Consider the following 22,947-nt stretch of genomic DNA (forward strand, 5'->3'; position numbering starts at 1 on the left):
AGAAATGAGTCTTTTACATGTAAATAATAAATTAAAAACATTGCGATAGTGATTATTTTCTGATTCATAAAATAATCAGAGACTGTGTTTAAATCACTTCTTAACTCACTTTTAACTGACTTGCTTTTATGTGATATCACCTTTATTTATTTACTTATTTTTTCATTTTTTATCTCCTATACTCATTTTGCTGCTTTTACTCTATTTATCTGTACCCTCCTCTGTCGCGTTCTTACTGTAACTATCTATAACTATAACTTTACTTATCTGTTTTTATCATCCTGTCTTTGTTTTATTCCCACTGATGTCATGACATCTTGTTATATTACTTTTTATATTATTTTTGTCGTCTTTTGTTGCATTTCTTCTTGTATTTTCTAAAACGTTTTTCATTTAGTACTCTAACTGCTCGTTTTTGTGATCTGCCTGTTTTATCACTTTTATTTGTGTTTTATGTGTGTTAATGTTTATTTTTATTGTTCTTTTCTGCCTTTGCTTTGTCTGTCAAAGCACTGCAACAGTTTTAAAGGTGCTATAAATAAAGTTGTTATAAATGTGTAATAAACGTGTAGAGGTCCTTCACGGTGAGTGAAACTTACGTCCAAAATGTACAGCGTACTGATGCAGCGCTGCACCTGTCTATCCGTGGGCACGTAATCTGTGAAGGTTTCAGGGTCACAGAAGCGTTGGGAGGCGGGGCGATCGGCCAGCAGCCAGCAGACGTACGCCACCGCCAGCAGGCCGACCACGACGCCGATCACATTCCACACCAGAGTCGCCCAGACCTGAACCCAGAGCACACACAGAGACTCAGGGGGCTTCACATCAGGGACCAAGTCCCGGATCAGAGAACAGTTTGTCTAATTAGCGTGAAAAAGTAGTCTCAGGTACGGTTCATGTGTACCGCAGTGTGGTAAAATCTGCGTTTATATGCTAACATTATGGAAATGACTCTTGTGTTCACGGAGCCACAAAAACAACCGTATCGTATGCATGTCAGGCTAGTATTTGGCAGTTTAACAAGTGTCTGCGTATAAAGGCGTTCTTCTGCAGAGCGGTGAGTATAAACAAACAAGAAGACGATGGCGAAGGACGTACAAGAACCGACAGCGTTAATAAACTCAGTAGAGTCCGCAGCACAAACACAACTCGGTAGTCCGCCATCGTTGTTATCGTTGTCCTCCTACTCGCGAATGGCTATTTGTCTGAAATGTAATGCACATGTGCAAAGTGCGGCCGTGGCACCGCTGTTCTCACGGGATCCGCACATTGCCAGTTTACACACCAACAGAAGGGGTCGCATTTTCAAAAATTTACACCTGGTTTCAAAAGTTTCCATTTTCAGGCCCCCAAAACGCATTTCATGCAAGAACTGTTGCCGTGGAAACAGCCCCTGAATCTCCGGAGCTGGATCGTTCATTGGGAGCGCTGTTGGAAGATACAAACCATCTGTTATTCATTGCAACAACCCTGTCGGAGCGCAGCGTGTACTCTGGGCACAGACGGAGCAGCAGAATACAGGCACATTGAAAGTGAAACTTTACTGTTCAGCCTGCTGGGTCTAAAAGTTTGCTTTCACTTGCACAAGCTGCTCCTCTAATCCATCGATCTGATCTGATCTGATCTGACAGATCAACAGATCAAATATCCACTCTGCGAGTCACAATCTATAGCTGCAGAAATAAATAACTTTTTGTAAATTAGGCTTGGGCGGTATCTAATTTTTCATACCTCTCTGAAATTTTACCAGGGTGAAAGCATGTGGGGCAACGCCCCAGAGTTAGATAAAAAAAAAGAAAAGAAGTCATTCTTCCCCACAGTCTCTGTCTGTCTGCTGGCCGCCGGCTGTTTACAGCCCTGTAACTCCTCCCTCCACCAACGGAGAATGGAGACTGAGCTCTGGCGGTGCGTGCTGTGCATTACATACAGTGAGTTTAATGGAAAGAGGATCACCCATATTCATGACAATATTGATAAACATACTTTTGGGATTTCTAAATACCCTGGTAAACCATAATACTGTGATACCGCCCAAGTTTAAAAGATATTTTAGGTTTTCGATGCTTCTTCTTTGAACATACCTAACTCCATGTTCAGACAGTTTAGATCTTCTGATGTACGTTAAATTTTCACCATAATAAAACCAGCTGTATAAAAGAAAAAAGCTTTTGTCCACCTGAGTGGCTTCAAATGAGAGAAAACATTTTATTACCTTGTTGTTGACTCATTTATTTTCTTCTCGTCCATCGAGAATATTTCGACTCAAACACAACAAAAGTTTTCAATCAGTGTGATGAAAATGACGAGTTAAAACTCACCAGGTTGACCGAAGTCCGTCTCCCAGCAGCCACAGCCAAAGAGCCGGACACCACAAACTGAACAACAGCAGAGACAAAGTTTGACTGTCCTCTCAGCGGCTTTAAATCGGGTTTGTGACGGTTATTGATCAGTGATCTTTCTCTGTGAGAGAGTAAAGTTTACACACCGTGACGCCGATGCAGAACGGAGCGTGGAAGATCAGGATCGGAGAGAAGACGGCGGTCAGACTGAAGAGGACACACAGCAGGCCGATGAAGATCTGAACCACCTGAAATCACACACAGTCCCGTTACTACGCACCGACACACAGTAGCAGTATCAGTTCAGAGCTTTTATTGTCGTGTTGTATTGATCTGCAGTTGGCGGTGCAAAACAATTTAAAAATACAAAAAACAGGCACACAGAACATCACGGCAGCACACAACCGAAGCTGATTAAAAACAATCCCCATCAACAGTTAAAGTATCAGTAAAGGTCATCCAAAAGAGTCAACCATTTCAAAAAGTTATTAAAATACTGAAATGTCACAAAAAAGGAGCAATCGGTCATTTCCAATCATTAAAAGTCCTAAAGTGCTGGATTAAGTGTTACAGTCATTTAAAGGGTTTCGTCACGTTTTCATGGACAAGATTTCAAATCTTCCCCATGAAAAAGACTCAGAATATTTTCTCTTTTTTTTGCCCCACTTGCTCTGCATTTTTTTTTTCAAACATAATTTGAGATAACCGGCATTCAGGAAGGGAACGACAAAAGAAGCGGAAAATTATTTGTATTGGAATTTCTATTTGCGAAATTTTAGTGTTAATGGAAACCCGCCTACTGTTTGGAAGGTTAATTATAATAATAATAATAATAATAATAATAAATATAATATAATAGGTAACAGATTACTAGTTACCCTGTTAAAAATGTAACAACCTATTATATTGATTACTTTATTAAAGTAATGTCGGTCAGTTTCAGCGTCTCACCCCGAGGCCATGTGGCTGCCCCCGCAAGAAGATAGCCGTCATGTCGTCCATCTTCGTGGGGCTGGCAGTGGGTGGGGCCTGTGGCGGTGGGGGTGGAGCCTGTACGGTGACGGCGGAGGAAGGAGAGCTCTGGAGCCGGATGCCGCCTTCATCCTGAGGAATGACCTGAGTGACGATCACCACTCCGCCGACTTTGGTGATGGACGTGGACGTGGACGTGGACGTCATGGTGGAGGTCAGAGGTCACTGAGGGTCACAGACTGGGTCCAGAACGAGAGAGAGAAGAGGAGAGAGGTCAACTACAAGTCCCAGAGTGCACTGCTGTAAGAGCCTCAAGTAATCCTCCTCCTCCTCCTAATTTCTTGCTAGTTTGGGGTAAGTTCCTCTTTCATTGTTCATTTCCTTCTTCCCATGTTTTTGAAAGTTAACAAGCCGATTTGCTTTTAAAGGGTTAAATCAAACACTGTGTGATTAAAAAAGTATTCAGCTGGAAAAAATTATAACTATTATAACTAAAAATAATTATAACTAAATCATAACACGTGCACCGAATTTGGCCGGAGAGCCCGTGGGGTCACGTGAGCTCCTAAAATCTTCTCCAGCAGGTTTTCACGTCTTCTGACAAGATTAAATATCTTAAAATCACTAAATTTTGAATGAAGTCTGGCGCGGAGTTCAGCATCATCTTAACAGGAAGCGCTGATTCAGAGAAATTACTGTTGATTTTACTTCAGTGTTTAAAATTGGCTCCTAAACAAAACAACATTTTTTTATTAAAGACGACTTTCTGTTCACATTTATTTGATTATTAAAAGCAAAAGAAGCCAAACACACAAACTGCTGCTAGCTAAAACGTTTACATTAGCTCACATTAACGATGAATCAGGAAGTGCGCCGGAGAGGAATTCAAAGTATTCGGATCGTGACGGCTGATAGAGCCAAAGTCTTCTCTCTGATGTCTTTAAATGTGTAAATGTGATTGTTTGAAGATGTTATAAAAGTTTTACCTGCAGTTGAATTGGTAGTTTTTAGGCGGAGACGCGGAAGCTTTCTGACTTGACCTCGACTGAACTATTTTGTTGATTCTGATGCTGCCTTCAGGTGCTCACCGCAAACTCGGAAATCTCAAACATCCGCCAAACACGTTACTTTGAAGTGGAAATGAATACATAATATATATATATATATAATATTGTGCATAATGCTGCACTACTACACATAAAACTAGCTTCTAAAGTTTAGAGATATAAAAATATGTGCATTATGCTACACTATTATACATAAAACTAGTATATAGTGTTTAGAAGTATTTTATTTCAAGTGCATTATGCTACATTACTATATATAAAACTAGTTTCTACAGTTTAGAAATAAAAAATGTGCATTTTGTGTCATTACTGTATATAAAACTGGTATATAGAAATATAAAAACATATGTTCATTATGCCACTTTACTATATAAAAATAGTTTCTAAAGCTTAGAAATATAAAAATGTGCATTTTGTTTAGAAATAGAAAAAAAACATGTGCATTATGCTACATTACTATATATAAAACTAGTTTACGAAGTAGAGAAATATGACAATATGTGCATTTTGAAAATGACTATATATTAAACTAGTAAATAAACTTTTGAAAATATAAAAATGTATGCATTATGTTGCAATATATAAAACTAGTATACAAAGTTTTAAAATATAATAATGTTCGCGTTATGCGGCCTTATTATTTATGAAACTACTTTCTAAAGTTAAGACCTGTAAAATATATTCGCTTTGCCAGTCACTGTGCGTAACAATAGTTTATGAAGTTTTCTCGGATTTTACGTGAAGGCATCACATGAATCACCATCAGCATCACTTCTGAGAACACCCGTCTGAAACCAACTTCAGCTGCTCCATTAACCCTTTCATATTACACTCACTCATACATACAGTATTATACATTATTTGCTTCTTTCAAGTTATTTTTAAGTAACGTCAGTCCTAATCACAAATAAATAAATAATAAATAATTTTAACCCTTTAAATGTCAGTTTTTTGTCTTAAATTTACTATGTTTTAAATGGAAAAAAGAAAGAATTCTTTTGAATATACTTAATGTAGGGTCGAGTATATTTTATTCTATTTTATTTATTTATTTATGGAAAAATGACATTATCAGATGGAAAATAGTAAAAGTTAAATTCCAAGGGAAAAGCCCAGAGTGACACCCAGAAATAATACAACTCATGTTTTTTTCTGCTTTGATGGCTGATGGATCAAAAAATGCAGTTTGAATGGGTTTCAAAACTTAAAAACTAAACTAGACTTATTGTGGAAGCTGAGCTGGAAATTCCAACATTAAACAAACAGACACAATCTTGCCAAAATGTATGCCATATGCATAAACACAGCCAAAATTATTAACAAAATGAAGAAAAAAAGCACCAAATAGTCCCTGAGGGTTAATAATTATGTTGTTCATTAAATGTTAAAAACTAATTCAGGTCAAAGCTTTGATAATCAGAATATAAGAGTAAATATGTTGATTCTTTATTTTACTTTAGTAGACTTTTTTGTTTTTGCAAAGAAAAAAACATAAAAATGCAGTTTGAGGATCATTAGGAGTAAAACTGCAGTATTTATGTGTGTGTGTGTGTGTGTGTGTAAATACAGATAAATACTCTGTGAGAACAAAACAATGTTTTCAAAGTTTTAATCACTGTAGATATTTTAAACACAAATAAAAATTTAAAAAAGAGTTTAAATTAAGGCAAATCCATACATAAGGACGGCTGTACCAGTAATTTTCTACATTAAGATTAAATATTCATAATGTTCACATTTTGTAGTTTCAGTATTAGACTCACGGTGGCGACAGAGAAGACAATAAAAAAACAGAATTTAGGATTAAATTAATTTGAAAAAAATATAAACATTTTGGCTCCAATTTATAACATTCAGGTTTTTACATCTAATCTTGTTTACATACATTCATTAAGCAACAGTGAGCTCATAACAAAAAATATATTAACAAAAGGCTCGATATTCATCTAACCTAATCCCTGATTTTAAACACAAAATATAAACTGATAATTTAATTTTAAAAAGTATTCACAGTGAAGAAAGTCTAAACAAGATTAAACATTTAAACATCTCTGTTCCACATTCTCAATAAGTTATTTTTAATGTCTTTAATCTCAACCAGAGTCGGGAGACGACTGACATGAATTTAAAACACTGATAATTAAATAATCTTCTGCTCACATTAAATCACTGAAACCAGGTTAACCCTTTGAAACCTGGATCAACATCAGTTTTCTTGTGCCGGTTCAGACATCTTTAACAAACATTTAAACCATTAAAATGTGAGAAAATGTGATTTCTTTTTTGAAAAATATGGGAAAAAAGGCAAGATTAAACAAAAATACACAATCTTGGCAAAGTTTATGCTATGAACACAGCCAAAATTATTTTTTTCAAAAAACAAGAAGAATGAAAAGCACGTAAAATTGGCATCTATAAAGACGCCACTCGGTGTCACACATCATATAAGCTATAAAAGCAAATAAAGTGTTTCCATCGCAGTTTTTCCCGAAATACGGCTTTTTCGAATCGTCTGAAATACCACCTCGTGCGAGCGTATAGAATTTTTTGTTTTGTTTCCATTAGATGTATTTTATAATCGCAATTTCAATTTGCACAATTTTAAGGGTTAATGGAAACACACCTACTGTTAAGTTTGGTTTTTTTTGTCTGAAGAGGAAACAAACTTTCTAAGAAAAGACTGATCTCCACCACGGTTGGAAATTAACACCAGCCAAACGTAGATTTTGGAATCTGCCAGCTACAGCGGCAGGCGGACAAAAAAGGTCATTTGAAACCGTGGATTCGCGGCGAATCGCTAACAGATGAGAAGCACAAACTGAAGCCTCAAACTAACATCCGTCTGACTTCAGAAAGACGATTTCACGTTCGAACGTACGATTATTGGACGCGGCCTCGGCGTCGTTACTCCACCTTCAGCTCAGGACCGCCGTCCTCCGGGCTGCTCAGAGAGGGAACGCTCTCCATGGACTGGATTGTCTTGCTGCCGTCCTCTGGACTGACCAGAAGACTTTTGAGACCAGTTTTCCTTTGGCGCCACATGTGGAGGCCTCCGAGCATCAGGGCGCAGATGCAGGTCGCCAGCAGGAGGGAAACAACGACCAGCTCGCTATAGTAACTCTGTTTAACGGGAACGCCGTCAATCGGCTCCTCCCAGGACTGGGCGTCTCTTTTGGGGTTCGGGGTGGAGCCCAAATCATCGTCCTGGCTTGGACTTTTGTTTACATAATCACCTTTTTTGGCATCTTTGTCTTTCAAACTAGTCACGGATTCGTAGCTTTCGTGCTTCGTCAGGTCGTCGTCCGTGTCTCCTGACGGTTGCATTGTCGAAGTCGGCCCATCGGTTATAATCTCCTCGTAGGTCTCGTCTTTGGTCACATGATCTTCATCGGCCTTATGTAAGGGGTTAAAGGAGCGCGGAGGAGCGACCTGCCGGACGTTATAGCTTCGGATCACTTCCTTGTACCCGCCTTCCTGTGCTTCGCAGGTGTAGCTCCCGAAGGTGCTGGCGGAGGCGAGGAAGCTCAGGCTGCCGTCAGCTGACTGGATGAAGAGTTTCTCTGGCAGCTCTCTGAATCGACGGGAGGTCCAGGTCAGAGTGGCGAGGTTTGAAGGTTTCAGACACTGAAGCCTCACAGCTTCGTTCAAATTCACGTTGACTTCTACAGGACGGAAAACTTCAGAAAAACAAACAGTGAAAGGCCGTGATGTTTTTTTAATTAAATATAAAATTGCTATGATTGTAAGTTTAATTTGCTGGACACTTTTACCTATTTTTAGTTTTTCTTTAAAAATGATTCTCCACTCTTAAAAAAAAAAAAAAAAAGGCAAAATTTCCCAAATTTTTTTCGGACATTTCTTGCCAAGTTGGTCATCTCCGTTTTCACCATGTTTCCAAAAAGAAAAAATTAAACCAATTTATAAAATGGTCAAATAGGTGTTGCTGCTTTTCAGATAAGTTTCTCGTAGTTTTTTCCAATTTTTAATTCCTTCTTAAGTTGATCATTACCTTCTTACCATTTTTTTAAAAAATCAAGCCAATTTGCCCAAATTTCAAAGTTAATGCCAGCAGCTCAGCTCTGTGGGAGGAAATGTCAGTCCACCTGTCAGTCGATCCAACACTTTGGTCCACACTGAAATATCTCAACAACCATCAGAAGATTACATTTTATCCAGACATTTGGGTGCGCGCTCGTCTTTCTGCAAACCAGGAGCGCCGACCGCCAGCTCCTGTATGTGACACACTGACTGTACATGAATATATTAGAGCCGCACTACAAAAATCCCAAAATATCACCTGAAGATCAGCCAGTAGGTTTCTAAAAAATGTACCGGAAATCTTCACATCTGTCTTTAAGTTTATCTTTAAATGAGGAAGCTGTTACCTGTGACCAGGCTTTGTCCCTGACATTGTTCCTCCACATTACTGTCCTCCAGGTCTTGAGCCCTGAGGAGGAAACCAACAGCCTGTCAGTCAGTACACAGGGCCAAATTAGGTCACATAGAAAGTACAACAGAGAATCAGCAGTTTCTTTCTTTTCCAAGAGCTGAGTTCATTTTAGCTCGAAACGTTCATGTATTATGGTCAGTTTTTCGTACATGTTCTCCTGGTCCAGGCTGGTGCAGGCCTTACTGGTGCGGCTCCATCCACACAGAGGATCTCCGGCCAGAACACACTGAGCGCAGGTTCTGTAGATGGAGCACCTGGCCACAGGTACAGCGCTCACGCCCTCCGATGTCCCCACATACACGACCCCCTACAGGAGCAGAAAACACTGTGACGTGTACTCTGTAATGTCATCAAACACACCTGCTGCGTGTTTTGGGTCGTTGTGTATCCGTTTCTGTTTTCTTACAACACACTCCACGTTTTTTAACATTATCTGACATTTCAACTGTTGTCTTTATGCAGACGACACAGTTTTTAGAACTCCTTTAAAAACTTTTAAGGCACAACATGCCGAGTGTGTGTGAGGTTTACCTTGGAGGAGGAAAGGACGATGCTTTTGACCACCTGAGGTTGAGCGAAGACCTGAATCTCCTCGATGAAATGCACACCTCGCTCCAACAAAACCACTTTGTGGAGGAATCCAGACTCTGGACATCAGAGACGATGAACAATTGTTATTACAGAGGACGGGTTTCTTATTCACATGGCAGCAAAATAAAAGCCTGAAGGTTGAAATGATTCTTGTGTGAATATCATCAGCACGGTTTAGTGTGATGTCTCACCTGTAAGAAGGAAAAGGACAGTGTACTGTTTGCCATTGGCTGCCTGTGTCCTCATCGCAGCCACGTGACTGTATCGCTGCCCCGAGGAGACGAGAATCGGACCGCCTCCGATCGGTTTCACGCTGCTGCTGGTCAGGAAAGTCTTTTTTATCTGTGCTAAATCAGGATCTGAAGCGCTCTCCAGTCCACACTGTCGGGAGAATATAAACACGTACATCCAATGACAAAGTTAAAAAACAGAACTGGAGTTCAAATTAATGAGAACAAAGCCGGGCCAAGAATCCAACCCTGAGGGACGCCATTTTTCTTTGTTTCATTATAGGAGATCTTTAAAAGCCTCTGGGAACCCAAATCACCCAAAACTTTCTTAATATGTAATTTAAGGTCTTACATGCATAAAAAAATAAAGAATTATCAGACATTAGCCTCTCTGTCTGTGGAGACGGAGCAGCAGAGCGTCGAGCGGCGTGAATGTGTAATGGAGTTAACCGTTAACAGAACGCTCCGTGACTTCGAACAACAGATTCGAACACAGAGCTGTGCCACACTGACTCTGCTTTGCTCCATGGCTGTCGTCATGGAGACGAGAGACAGTTGACAAAGGTGAGATCCAAGGAGGTGTCAATCAAAACATCTGCCACGCCCACACAGTCTGGAGAAATTCTGTTATCCTCAAAATAAGCTGTTTTGAACTTGGTTTTCTTATAGTTGTGAACATTTCAATCACATTTTTGGAGATAGTTAATGAGACACTAAACTTTGATATTAGCCGCATTTCCAAACTAAAAAACAAGACCGATGGCTAATATAATACCAAAAGTTTTCCCAAATGTGATGAAAACGGCGTCTTTATTGGTGCAGCATGGCTCATTATCTGTATGCATGTCTGAATGTGACCTCCTCACCTGTCCCAGGTGGGACCGTCTTCCAACCATTGAACTCCACAGGTGCGCCTGCGTGTCAAAGGTCCTGTAGCTCCCAGCGAACACCGACCTGATGTCCTGCAAGTTAAAGATGCACACAGCAGATTCTGGACCCGAGGACCTGATGGAGACCAGAGAAAAGACAAATGACTCACGTTAATACTGAGAGGAACGTCTTACCTAAAACATAGTTACTGTGAACATTTCCACTTGTTTTCCACAAATAAACACTCCTAAATATTAAATCTTACTTTAATCAACAAATTAAAAATATAGCACATAACAAGTTTTGTGAATTACGGCTTTTTGAAAACACCTGCAATACAACCTCCTGGGAGTATAAAAACTTTTATGCAATAAATGGAAGTTTTTTGGAAACTGCCGTGTTTCCATTAGGGTGTTTTATATTCGCTAATCAACGTGCGCAGTTTGAGGGATAAATCCGCCCTGCGATGATCGGCTTTTTTTAGCGTCACCAAATGTTGGTTTGTCTTCCTACCACTGAGAGGTGAAGACGCCGTAGAACAGAGCGTCTGAGGCGTTGCTGCCCGCCGGCGGCTGGAGGGTGAACACATCCTGCAGGACGTTAAAGGGAAGCTGTTTGGGCAACTGACAGAGCAGAGAAGCTTTGGCAAAGGACGTCCACTTATTCTGCAGCGTCCTCTGTCCACCAACATCGTCCTGGGACGCCAACACACACAGAGAACAACTCTTACCGTTATTGGCAAAGAACCGCTGGCAGACACTCCAAAGGGTTCTGAAAATTTAATTAAGGATGTCCTTCATGATATATATATATATATATATATATATATATATATATATATATATATATATATATATATATATATATATATATATATATATATATATATATATATATATACATATATATATATATATATATATATATATATATATATATATATATATATATATATATATATATATATATATATATATATATATATATATATATACTGTATATATATATATTCATAATTATCATCACACTGTCTGTGTTTACTGTCACCTTGCAGACTTGGGCCACTCGGGCGATTCGCAGCTCGTCTATGAAGCTGAACTCGTTCCCAACTTCACTAAAGAAGAAGTAGAGTTTCCTCTCGGACGGGTCCGCAGACGCGCTGACAAACGTTGGCTCTGAAATACAGGAAGTGATGACAGAGGAGGAAGCTGAGGCTGCTGTGCCATGTGGTCTGAAACAGATCTGAGAGCAGATCCAGTTTTCGGCTGTGTGACTGTGATGATGAAGGAATCACTGAAACCTGGATCAGCATCAGAGTTCTCGTGGGGGGGCAATGACCAATTTAGCAAAAAAAAGTCACACAAATTATAAGAAAATTGTTTTAAAAAAAGAGGGAAGAATTATTAGGAAATAGTAACAAATGGAGAAATGTCCAAAAAACAGTTTGTAAAAGTAGTTTAAAATTTAAAATTATGGTACAGAAAAGAATATGATACAGTATATACATATATATAGTTTATTTTATTTTTCTAGGACATTTTCTTCTTTGTTTTGGCTCTCTTTTTTCTTTTCTTTTTTATTATTTTGTTGTTGCTAATTTTCCGATATTTTTTTGCAGTTTTTGATTCTTATTTTTAACTCATTTTTGGGCCATGCCTTCTCCTTTAGGTTATCGCCTTCCTCTATCTTCTTGAAAGAAATCAAGACAATGTCCTCACGTTTCAAAGAGTTAAAGGATCCCGTCGGTGTATTTTCACCTCAAATCCTTGGAGCAGATCATTTTCCAAATAACAAGATGTTTTTTTTAACTCCACAGTTATCGATAAAATAAGGTTTTATACCAAGAACAGTACAGAGTTTGTAGATAAAAGACCAAAACATGTAAACACGTGTAGATCTTCACACAGAAGTGCTTGAGGCCCTTCCAGACTTGTACGGGGATTTTCTGAGACAAAGAGGAAATGAATCGTCACGGACAGAAAGTAGGAACTTCAGTCTGATGCTTTTTGAAACCTCGCTGAGCAGCTGTGGTTTGGCTGAAAGTGTGTGAGGTGACTCAAGAGTATGTGAAGTATGTATGTGAGGTTTTTATGGCTTTTAAATATCAGCGTTTTCGTTTTTCTCTTAAAGGTAAGAAGCAAGAAATTAGTAAAAAAGTTACAAGAAAATGCACAAAGAATAGAAAAATAAAAAATAAAAAAAACAAGCAAACAAGAAACAAGTAATTGACTAAAAGAAAATACCTAACAATATATATACATATTATATATATATATATATATATATTTTTCTTTTCTTTGTGTCAAAATTTTAAATTCAGAAAATTATAAAAACAGTTTTCTGGACATTTTTTCCTTTGTTTTCTGGTCAGGTCTAATAATCCCCCCTCAGCTAATTATCAGATCATTTTCACTTTTTACTGAGTTTTTTTTTTTTTTTTGAGGTTTGCAGGACTTTTCTTGTGCAATATGTTTATTCTTGTGTTTTTTAAAAAAAGAAACCAAACTGATTTTCTCAGGTTTCATAGATTTAAATGCTAATTAAAGACATCTGCAAGCAGCACAAGAAAAGTGATCAAGGTTTTAAAGGGTTAAACTGATATTGAATTTTTTAGGTGGTTATAAATATGTTAAGCTGCTGCCTCTGTTCACAGCCGGACTCCTGCTGCCCCCCCGAACTGGGGTTAATATCTACTGTAAGTAAAATACTGACCGAGGATAAAATATCTCGCACTTAAAAAAGAGCCAAACTGCCCCTTTAACAACGTTACACTTTCAAATCCCTTTAAAATAATGTTAAAAAACCTGTTGCACCAATTTCATTTTTACTCACAATCAACTTAAAAATGTGTGTTTATAATTACTGTTTAAAATAACACTAACACTTCTTTTAAATAATGTGAAAAACTTATTTTTTATGAGGAATCAACTGAAACGTGTGTGTTCATAATTATGGAAATTAAATATACCATAATTATGAACACATGCTTTTATGTTAATAACTCAAACAAGTTCATTTGTAGGTTTTCCACATTATCAAAAAGAAAAGAAAAAGTGTTTTTTAATTACCATATTTATGAACACGTTTGAAATTAATTACTCCTAAAAATAAAACTTGTTCCGACACATTTTTTCAAATTATTTATCAGGAATTTTAAAGCGTTCATTTCGCTGAAACTTGGAGGATTTCTCTCTGATGCCAAAATCAGATTTTTGGCATTTTCGATTTTCTGTTTCTTCTGAATTCTCTGATGAATGATGCCAGCGTTAACCCTTAGCGTCACTCACCCTCCAGTAAATTGACAGACGTGTCCTGGTTGACGTCATGGCGGCCATTTTTGCTGAAGTGTCGAGAAATCTGTGGTTTGACTCCTCTGAAGTCGGTCGTCGTGGCGGTGAACAGCTCGCCGTCTGCACACAAATAAACAGACCAGCTGAAGGTTTTTGTGCTTCAAGACGTGTGAACGTGTGACAGGCGACCTCAAAGTCCAGTTTAGAAACGCGTGAACAAAACATGCGAACAAAACGTGTCAACAAAACATGTGACCGACACGCTTTCATCTGATGAAAAAAAGCAGCAGAAGTCATGTTAACGTGCATCGGTTCTCCTCAGAACGTGTGTGTGTGTGTTTGGACCGCGTCATGTTCGCTTGTTCAGCGTTTTTGTCTTAAAATAAACTTCCAATAAACCATTTCGTCCTGTTCTGTCGGGTCTTGTCTAAATTTTTGTCTCCGTCCATCCCCATGTTTGCGTTGCCTTTCAGTGCCCTGTTTTTGTTATTGTTTGTGGACTATAATAAAAAAATGAACAAAATAAATAAAAATAAGAATAAAAATAAATAGATAAAACACTTCCATCGTGTGATCGCTACATAAATACCTAACTAACTAACTAACTAACTAACTAACTAACTAACTAACTAACTAACTAACTAAATAAATAAATACCTAACTAAATAAATACCGAAATAAATAAAACACTTCCATCATGTGATCGCTGCAGCAGCGGATAGCGGACTCACCGATGGCGATGGCGGTCATCGTCTGCGTGGGGTTGTGCGGACAGCGCTCTTTAGCTTTAGCTCCGACGTTTTGGACCAGCGTGAAGCTGTCTGTGTCCTGAAAGAGACGAAACAACAAACAGACGCTGAACTGGAGAAAATCATTAACATTTCGGTTAATTTCTGTCCATCATTTCTATCGATAACAACAACGCAGACCTAAGAAACAAAAATACACGTCAGATCCAGGCGTTAACCAGAGGACACAAAAGCACTGAAATCCTTTACTGAAGTAGAAGTACTAACTCAGCTGTCAAAAATACCTTTAACCTTTAACCTTGTATGTATGTATTTATCTATTTGTTATTGTAAAAGCAAATAAAACTGTTAATCAAAAAATCATTTTCAGCAAAATGAAGTTGAAAAATAAAGGTAAAAGTGCTTGTTTTGCAGATGTGACTGATTTATTAGTATATGTTATGATATATTCTGATATATTACTATTAAAAGACATTATTAGATCTTCAAAAAAATATAATGCGAAAGAAAATAAAATATGCATCAGAGTGAAACAAATAAACCTTTTAAAATAAAACTTCATCTGCATCTGAAAAATGAATGTGAAGCATTAAAAAGTACAAGATTTCCCTCTGAGATGTATTGGAGTAAAAGAATAAAGTAACAGAAAGTTCAAATACTTCTTACACCACCGCTGCTAATCAACCAGATCTGCACATCATAAAGACTTTGAGTTTGCGTTGACGTACGATGAAGGCATCATGGGGGCTGTAGGCGTAGCTGCCACAGGCGTAGAGATGGGTGGAGTTTATCGGCTGCAGGACACGGACAAAGTTTGGACAATCGGCCTGCAGACAGACGGAGATGAAGAACAACATTTTTGCTGTAAAATGGTGTTTTTTCAAAGCTCTCTCTGCTCAGCTTCCTGCCTTTTCAAGGTCTCGCCGTTATGCTTCCTCGCCGTTCTGAGTCAAAGGTACGACTGCAGAAAAGGGGGTTTTCGTCTTTAACAGCACCGAATCCACGTTTGTGTGAAAGGGACCGCTGGCAGGATGAGGTTAAGTTAGCGTTCACTCAGAGGAGAACAACAAATGAAAATATCTGTAAATCTGAGAAAATAATTTACCCTCCGAGCACAGGACAGGGTCAGCTGCAGTTTAACAGAGTCGGTGACTGTTATCGCCTGTTCAGTTATGGTCAATAAAGTGCTGCTGATGCACAGAAATGTCAGACGGGAAGTCTGTTGAGTTAACCCTGTGATACCTGAATAAAACGGCTTGATTTCGTCAAAAACATGGGAAGAAGCAACAAGTAATGAAAAAAGAAATGAAGAAAAATGAATTAAGAAATAAGTCAAAAATACAAGAAAATTATCAGAAAATTAATTAAAACACAAACAAAAGGAACAAGCAACAATTAACTGGGAATATTACAATTTATTCTGTAATATAATTTATGTTATACTATACTATGTTATCATTTGTGTCAACTATGCTTTTCTTTCTTTTCCCCACAACATTTGGTCTTTTTTCTTTAAATACACAAATTTCAAACAATTTGCGGAACATCTCACACCAACTTGCTCGTTGGGTTTTTAATGGTGTTTTGAAAGAAATCAAACAAATCTGCTCAGTTTTAAATACCTGAGAGAAGTGTCTGAGAGCAGCACAAGAAACCTGCCTGGAGTGAATTTATTCCTGCGTTTTGTTGGTGAAATAAAGGATCTCTGCGTAAAAAGGTCTGGTGGTTGTTGTGCGTATGAAGGTGTGAAAGTTTGTTTCTGTCAGACTTTCACATGAAGCAGCGTGCTGAGACCTTTGGGCCAATAACATTTAGCTTAACAGCGTTTCACTGCAGAGAAAATGTTCCCTCCGAACAACATGGAGCTGAAAATCATCTAAGAAATCCGTGAAGATGGAGGCGTGTTCAGACTTACCGTGGCGCTCTTCCCTTTATTTTGACAGCCGTTTATTTCTTTCTCGGACGGGCTCCACGCCACCTGGACAGACATCGGACATTAATGAGAAACTTCACAGATAAAATAATCCATCTAAACATCAAAGCATCATGGGAGTTCATGAACCGGCTTCAGCTCACCTTCTTCTTCAGACTGATGACATCACTCTGACTGACGTCCAATGAGAAGATGGCGTCTCGTGCTCCCACGTACAGGGTGGATTCGTCGTCGCTCAGCAGCAGCGTGGTTGTGTTGTGGAGGTCGGGGAGGCTGAAGAGGACCAGAGGTCTGTCTGCAGAGTCTGGACACAAACACAACAGCGTTCTGCAAATCTGAAACTATTATTATTATTATCATAATTAATATTACTACCTGTTTATGCCTGCACACACACCGCAGTGATATATTTTATTCAATATTATTTTGCATATATCTGCACTATTTTATATCTTCTCAGTTTTAGTTGCATGTTGTTGTTTTTTTTCTCAGATCTGATCGTAATATTTGTCAGACTGACAGAGTCGATACATGTGCGTCATCTTCATAGTTAATGATATTGTTTTTTTATATTTCAGCCTAATGAAAGCATATAAACGTTAAATCTAAGAGGACCGAGGACTGAGCCCTGGGGAACTCATATCATGTTACTGAGACACAAAAATACTGAATAATAACAACAATAACACGGCACTGCTGCACTTAACCTTTATACTACTTCTACTTCCTGTTTTATTGTCAAGCACCTTGTATTGCAATTTTGAATGAAATGCACTTTATAAATAATGTTGATTTGAGTTTTATTAAACCTGCACACACACCAGAGTTTACTTATATATTTTCATCTACCAGAAACAAATTTTATTTGATATTATTTACATAAATCTGCACAATTACATGTCTTAGGTCTCATTTTTAGTTGCGTTTTAAAATTATTATATATATATTTAATAAGCACTGTTAAAGTGTGACTGAGATCTTTAATGACAAATGACTGCTTCGCTGTAACTGCTGTGCACATGACGAATAAAGGCTTTAAAATAGTTCCTGTTCTGAAAACAAGACTTGAACCTTTTTAGCACTGAGAGCCCGACTGAGTTCTCCGAAATAAACCCGTAATACTTGTGTGCTCAAACGCGTCAAAGGCAGCAGTTGTGATTAAACTACAACTGAAATCTTGGACAAATCATTTGTTAAACAAACATCAATCATTCCTGAGTGAATAAAGATAGAGCTGCAGTTTGTCAGAGGTCTCAGGAGGCCCGGCCCTCCCATCATGCACCTGTTCTCAGCATGTGTGGAAACAGGAGGTTTTTAATGTGATTCTTCTCAGCTCTAATGTCACATTGATGGGGACCAAATGCCTGCTTTAAGGTGCTAGCCAGACCGAGACTATAACAGGAGGCGACAGAAGAGAAGAGCGATAATAACAACAAACTGTCTGCTTCAGAAGTCAGCAGACCGCCAGAGAAACAGCACCACTTCCTGTTTCTGAGGCCGACTAAGTGGGTAAAGGTTTGGAGAGGATGTGGTTCAGAGCTGCAGAGTACTGTTCACAGAATCTGAACAGAGATAAGAGTTTAATATAAGAACACAACCGGATATATATATGATCGCATGAAAGACACGCCGTCACCTCATTCACATGATCTGCAGGGACGATTCTGTCTATAAAACTTCACTGGAAGTCAAAATGCACTGCGTCATTTCTTTGTTTCACATTTTAGATCTATATAGATAGATAGATAGATAGATAGAGCAGGGCATCATCAGCATATCGGTGGTAAGTAAAAAAGTAAAAACAGCCTGTTCATTCCAAAGTTGTCAAATATTGTCGCTTTTGCAGTGCTTTCAGCATAAAATCCTGATGCCAAAAGCAACGTAACTGAACACAACCATTTTTGGTGTTATTATATGCCACTGGATGGCTGACGGCACCTGACGTGGCAGCATGATTCACTGCTGGATGGTGTCAGTTTGAACCACTGTGAGTAAAAATGTTTATAGGAGCAAGAGGATGCCTAAAGTTTGGGCTGGATGGTTGTTGGATGGATCCAACAAACCCACCTCTGAGAAAATCTATGGGATTGCAGTTTCTTGGTGAGATTGAAAGGTAAATTTGTGGGTTGTCTGCATAGTTGTCATAGTTTTATTTGATTTGTATAATTTGGCCTAATGGAAGCATGTAAATGTTAAATAGAAGAGGTCCGAGGATTTAGCCTTGGGGAACTCCACACATCATGCTGCTCAGATACAGAACTACCATTTAAGACAAAATAGTTCTGTTTTCAAAATTACAAATCAAAGAAACAAATCTATTAGATATTAGTAATGAAACTCAAGCGACACTACATCTAAAAATGCCAAAGGATATCCAGAATTAGTCAAGAGTCAGTTTCACTTTGTGTGGTTAGAGTCAGTTCTCTTCACCAGTCTCACCACAGCCATGAATGAGCAGCTGTTGCCACGGTAACACTGAGTCAGACCAGATTTTTTTTTTATTTGAGTGGCAGCGATGGTTACGTGAACATGACAAACTCCACTTATTTCAGTTCATGTAAATAAAAAAATGTTGTCACTGTGTGATCTCTGTACACACAAGCCTTTTAGCACAGTTTCAGGTATAATCTCTGCCCATACGAACACACCTGAAAATGCATCACACGACCATCCGTGTGCTCTGTGGAGTGGGTGGAGCCTGAGAGACGTCACAAAGTTTCATATGATTCAGAGTGAAATCATAAGAAGGGTTTACAGTTAGTGCCATGGGTCACTGAAAACGCCCCCATTTGATGGCTACAAAGTGGCTGAATAAACAGCATGAGGATGTTAAAAAACTGACTAAAACAACGCTGCAGAATCAGAAATTTGCTAATCTGCACCCCTATTTGGCAGCGAAAAGGCAGCTACAAACCCAGCAACAGGTTGCTAAAAAAACACCCACATTTGGGGACTAAAATGGCACTGAGGTGTCACACCATCCATCATCCCCTCCGCCTCCGGATGACAAAGTCAGCTCATGTACTACGTCACTTTTAGAAACACTGATGATGATGATGATATCTATGAAATGTGAAAATGTAACATATTCGTGGTTTGCAGAAACATAAAATGCTTTGCCGCTCGAGGATCGAAGCTCTGATCACTCACAGCTGTGGATTTGTATTTTCCTCAGTGAAATAATGTTTCTGTAACACACACACACACACACACACACACACACACGCACACACACAGATGCCAGCAGCACATTAAACCCTCTCTGAGCGTCAGACAGGAAATGAGCGGCATCACATCAGCGCTGCAGCGGCTCCATGTTTGTTTAACAGTAAACGATTCAGCAGCAGATAAAAACAAAGTTATTTTTCTTTATTTAACATTCGTGCTCCATATCGGAGGGAAATCTGACTCAGCCGTCATTCTCAGGTTATTATGGGATGGAAAGCTCAGATTGTATTAAATGTGAAGCAGCTTCAAAACTTTCAGCACATTAACTTATTTAAGTCTTTTTGGTACTTTAAGAGTGTTTTTATTTATTTTGTGCTGCTCGTCACATCTTGTGTGTCTGAAATCGCACAGAAAGTGTAAAAAAGATAATTTGCTTCTTTATGAGCATTTATGTAAATTATCTTACCACTTTACTTTTTCACTATCATCACAATTATGATCTTTTTGCACTGCTTTGCATTATTTGTTATTTTATTTCTCTTAATTTTGCGTCATTTATCTGTTTTTTTTGCCTTCTGACGATTTTTGCAACATTTAAAAATAGATTCATTTTTGGCCACAGGGACCAGTTTTGTCCAGATAAAACAGACAACAAATCCATAATCTTTAGCTGCTGGTAGGGTGATTTTGTTACCTTTGGACCCATCGAGTCCAAAGTTTTAGCTCTGAAAGTTTTATAAAAAGCCCCGGACCTGAAATGTAAAGGCAATAAATATTGTTTAAAAAAGAATATGTGTTATAATAATAATAATATAAAAACCCTGGATCCAAAAAATCTGTTGATCCGTCCATATTTGTATTTGAAAAAGTACTTAGTTACTTCCACCACTATTAACATAAATACATTTGTCGAACTTTACTCAACAGATTTGTAATGATATTGTTTCTAAAGTTTTATGTACTCAATACTAATAAACAGCAACCTATTTTATCTAATCCTGATTCATAATCAAACTGAAGGGTTAAAAAGTTTTTAAGGGTAAATAAAAAAACAGAGCTTGTCCATAAATAACAGGATTCCCCTGGACCTACTGAGAGTCCTCAAGTCCTTGAAATGTCCCTGCTGTGGACAGAGACGGGCGTGGTCAGGCTAACTACGTTTTTGACTTCATATTCAAAGTTCAGACATGAAAGTGGAATCGACCTGAACACGCGACTCTCAGAGGGACGAAGACGAGGAGAAGAAGAGGATTCAATGTCGAAATGAAAAACGTCCTCGAGGACACTTCACTACTTGTAAATACCAAAAGGGTTAATGTTGAGACAGACGACATGTTTCTGCCCAAACTCCTAGTTACATCAGCTTCCTGTTTATCTCACACAGTCCTTTTTAACAAACATCACGGAGAACGGAGAGCTCATCATGAGACCGAACTGTGTCGCAACATGACTCACAAAAACTCACTACAGATGAAAATCAGCATCTGTGAAAAGATTTGTGTGAGTCTGATGTATTAAATCTGCGGGTCTAAAAACCTAACAAATACAATTATATAACCTCTGATAAAATACCTGATAATAAAAGTAATGTAATAAGAAATAATGTGACTTACAAAGGTATAGAAAATATAATAAATTAATACCACTATGACAAATGTGTTTTTATAGTTCATAGTAAGTTCATAGTAATTTCAAAAAGGGGCAATTTCCTTAAAAAAACAAGATGCATCATCACATCTTAATTTACAATACAATATACGATACGATACGATATGAAATGATATGATAAGTTACGATACATAACGATACAATATGATAAGATATAATACGATAATATATGATATAAGATAAGATAATTTAAGATAAGGGCAAGTTGGTGACTGAATGATAAAAAACAAAGATAAAATATGACAAAAGTGCAAATGATAACTGAATATAAAATAATATGAACACTAAAACTGTTTGACAATTGAGTCGAGTCGTTTGTTGGACTTACTGAGGAGGAAGGAGGTCCTTGGAGGAGGCAGCGAGCCGGCGGACCTCAGCAGGCCGAGGAGGAGGAGGAGGAGGACTGATGGAGCCATGAAGGAGGAGCAGCTGATGGAGGAGCAGGTGATGGAGGAGCAGCTGATGGAGGAGCAGCTGATGGAGGAGCAGCTGATGGAGGAGCAGCTGATGAAGAGTTAGGATAAGATCGGTTCCTCCTCGGTGTTGACTCTACAGCAGCTCAGATGGAGGCGACTGTCTGCGCTGACAGAGTGTGACTGAAGAAACACTCAGCAGGACTCACCACAGCTTCCTCTTCACTGTGGTCCGAGGTCGGGGGGGGGAGGAGGAGGAGGAGGACCGGACCTCTCTATCACCATCATTATCATCAGTCTGCAGGCAATAATCTGAAAACCAGACGCTGAAGAGGACAGTTTGATTCAGAGACATAAAAGTGCAGAGACGGTTTCTCTGACTGTCAGTTTGTCTGAGTTTTGTTTCTCGTATTTTTTCGTCTTGTTTCACATCCTCCCTCACGCTGGTTTCAGATTTCAACCGCTGGCACACCAACAGATAACTGACCTGAAAACAGTCGCTGACAGGAAGTTTCTTCAGTTTCTTTAACATAGAAAAATCAGTGTTGGGGAGTTACATGTAACTAGATACAGGAATGAAATTACAGAATAAATGTAACTGTAATAAGTTACAATCACTAATCCAAATGTTGCTGAGTACAAAGAGGCGACACATGAAGGAATAATTTCAGTAAATAGTTCAAACGTTGAATAAAACATTTATTCTGTTGCTTTTTGCCGTGCAGGAATACCTTCATTTGGCTGATTTTTTTTTAGCACAGCATTTATACACTTCTGTTTTTAGGTATTTTATCAGATTTACCGGCGGACAATGAGAGCAGAGCGGACATCAGCAGAGACACTGGCGAAGACACCAGCTGAGAATGACAGAGCATTGGACATTTGGACACCGGCGGAGAAAGCGAGCGGAGCAAACACTGGCAGAGACACCGGCGGAGACACCAGTGGACAATGAGAGCAGAGGGGACACCAGCGGAGACACCGGCAGAGACACCAGTGGACAATGAGAGTGGAGTCAACACCGGCGGAGACACCAGTGGAGAATGACAGGGCATTGGACATTTGGACACCGGCGGAGAAAGAGAGTGGAGCAGACACCAGCGGAGACACGGGCGAAGAATGATGGCGAAGCGGACACCGGCGGACAATGAGAGCGGAGCGGACACCAGAGGAGACACTGGTGGAGAATGAGAGAGGAGTGGAGACA

The 22,947-nt window shown here is 38.8% G+C and overlaps 2 protein-coding genes across 2 annotated transcripts; both read right to left on the reverse strand.

The window, feature by feature from the left end:
* Positions 1-458: 458 nt before the first annotated feature.
* LOC121945737 (high affinity immunoglobulin epsilon receptor subunit beta-like) lies at positions 459-4,405 on the reverse strand. Its single transcript, XM_042490048.1, has 5 exons — positions 4,298-4,405; positions 3,291-3,550; positions 2,486-2,587; positions 2,319-2,375; positions 459-785 (listed from the first exon to the last, which is right to left on the reverse strand). The coding sequence occupies exons 2-5, from the start codon at positions 3,516-3,518 to the stop codon at positions 474-476; spliced, it is 699 nt and encodes a 232-aa protein (XP_042345982.1). The 5' UTR covers positions 3,519-3,550; positions 4,298-4,405; the 3' UTR covers positions 459-473.
* A 2,697-nt stretch (positions 4,406-7,102) lies between these two features.
* LOC121945587 (semaphorin-4A-like) lies at positions 7,103-22,218 on the reverse strand. Its single transcript, XM_042489834.1, has 14 exons — positions 21,656-22,218; positions 16,635-16,795; positions 16,474-16,536; positions 15,287-15,385; positions 14,541-14,637; positions 13,807-13,929; positions 11,567-11,694; positions 11,033-11,214; positions 10,516-10,654; positions 9,611-9,800; positions 9,360-9,475; positions 8,978-9,135; positions 8,764-8,825; positions 7,103-8,055 (listed from the first exon to the last, which is right to left on the reverse strand). Exons 1-14 carry the CDS (start codon positions 21,741-21,743, stop codon positions 7,283-7,285), a joined length of 2,379 nt encoding a protein of 792 aa, XP_042345768.1. The 5' UTR covers positions 21,744-22,218; the 3' UTR covers positions 7,103-7,282.
* Between the last annotated feature and the right edge of the window lie 729 nt (positions 22,219-22,947).

The sequence above is a fragment of the Plectropomus leopardus genome, chromosome 7 (genome assembly GCF_008729295.1).
Source record: "Plectropomus leopardus isolate mb chromosome 7, YSFRI_Pleo_2.0, whole genome shotgun sequence".
Lineage (NCBI taxonomy): Eukaryota > Metazoa > Chordata > Actinopteri > Perciformes > Serranidae > Plectropomus > Plectropomus leopardus.

Bases quoted from the DNA above. Each gene is read 5' to 3' on its own strand.
- LOC121945737 (XM_042490048.1), bottom strand. From the start codon at position 3,518: ATGACGTCCACGTCCACGTCCACGTCCATCACCAAAGTCGGCGGAGTG. The intron at 2,588-3,290 runs GTGAGACGCTGA...GTGTGATTTCAG, and splicing joins GGCAGCCACATGGCCTCGGG to GTGGTTCAGATCTTCATCGG. The intron at 2,376-2,485 runs GTGTGTAAACTT...GCTGTTGTTCAG, and splicing joins CGTTCTGCATCGGCGTCACG to TTTGTGGTGTCCGGCTCTTT.
- LOC121945587 (XM_042489834.1), bottom strand. From the start codon at position 21,743: ATGGCTCCATCAGTCCTCCTCCTCCTCCTCCTCGGCCTGCTGAGGTCC. The intron at 8,826-8,977 runs GTACGAAAAACT...TTTCCTCCTCAG, and splicing joins AGCCTGGACCAGGAGAACAT to GGCTCAAGACCTGGAGGACA. The intron at 8,056-8,763 runs GTAACAGCTTCC...GTTTTTCTGAAG, and splicing joins GGGACAAAGCCTGGTCACAG to TTTTCCGTCCTGTAGAAGTC.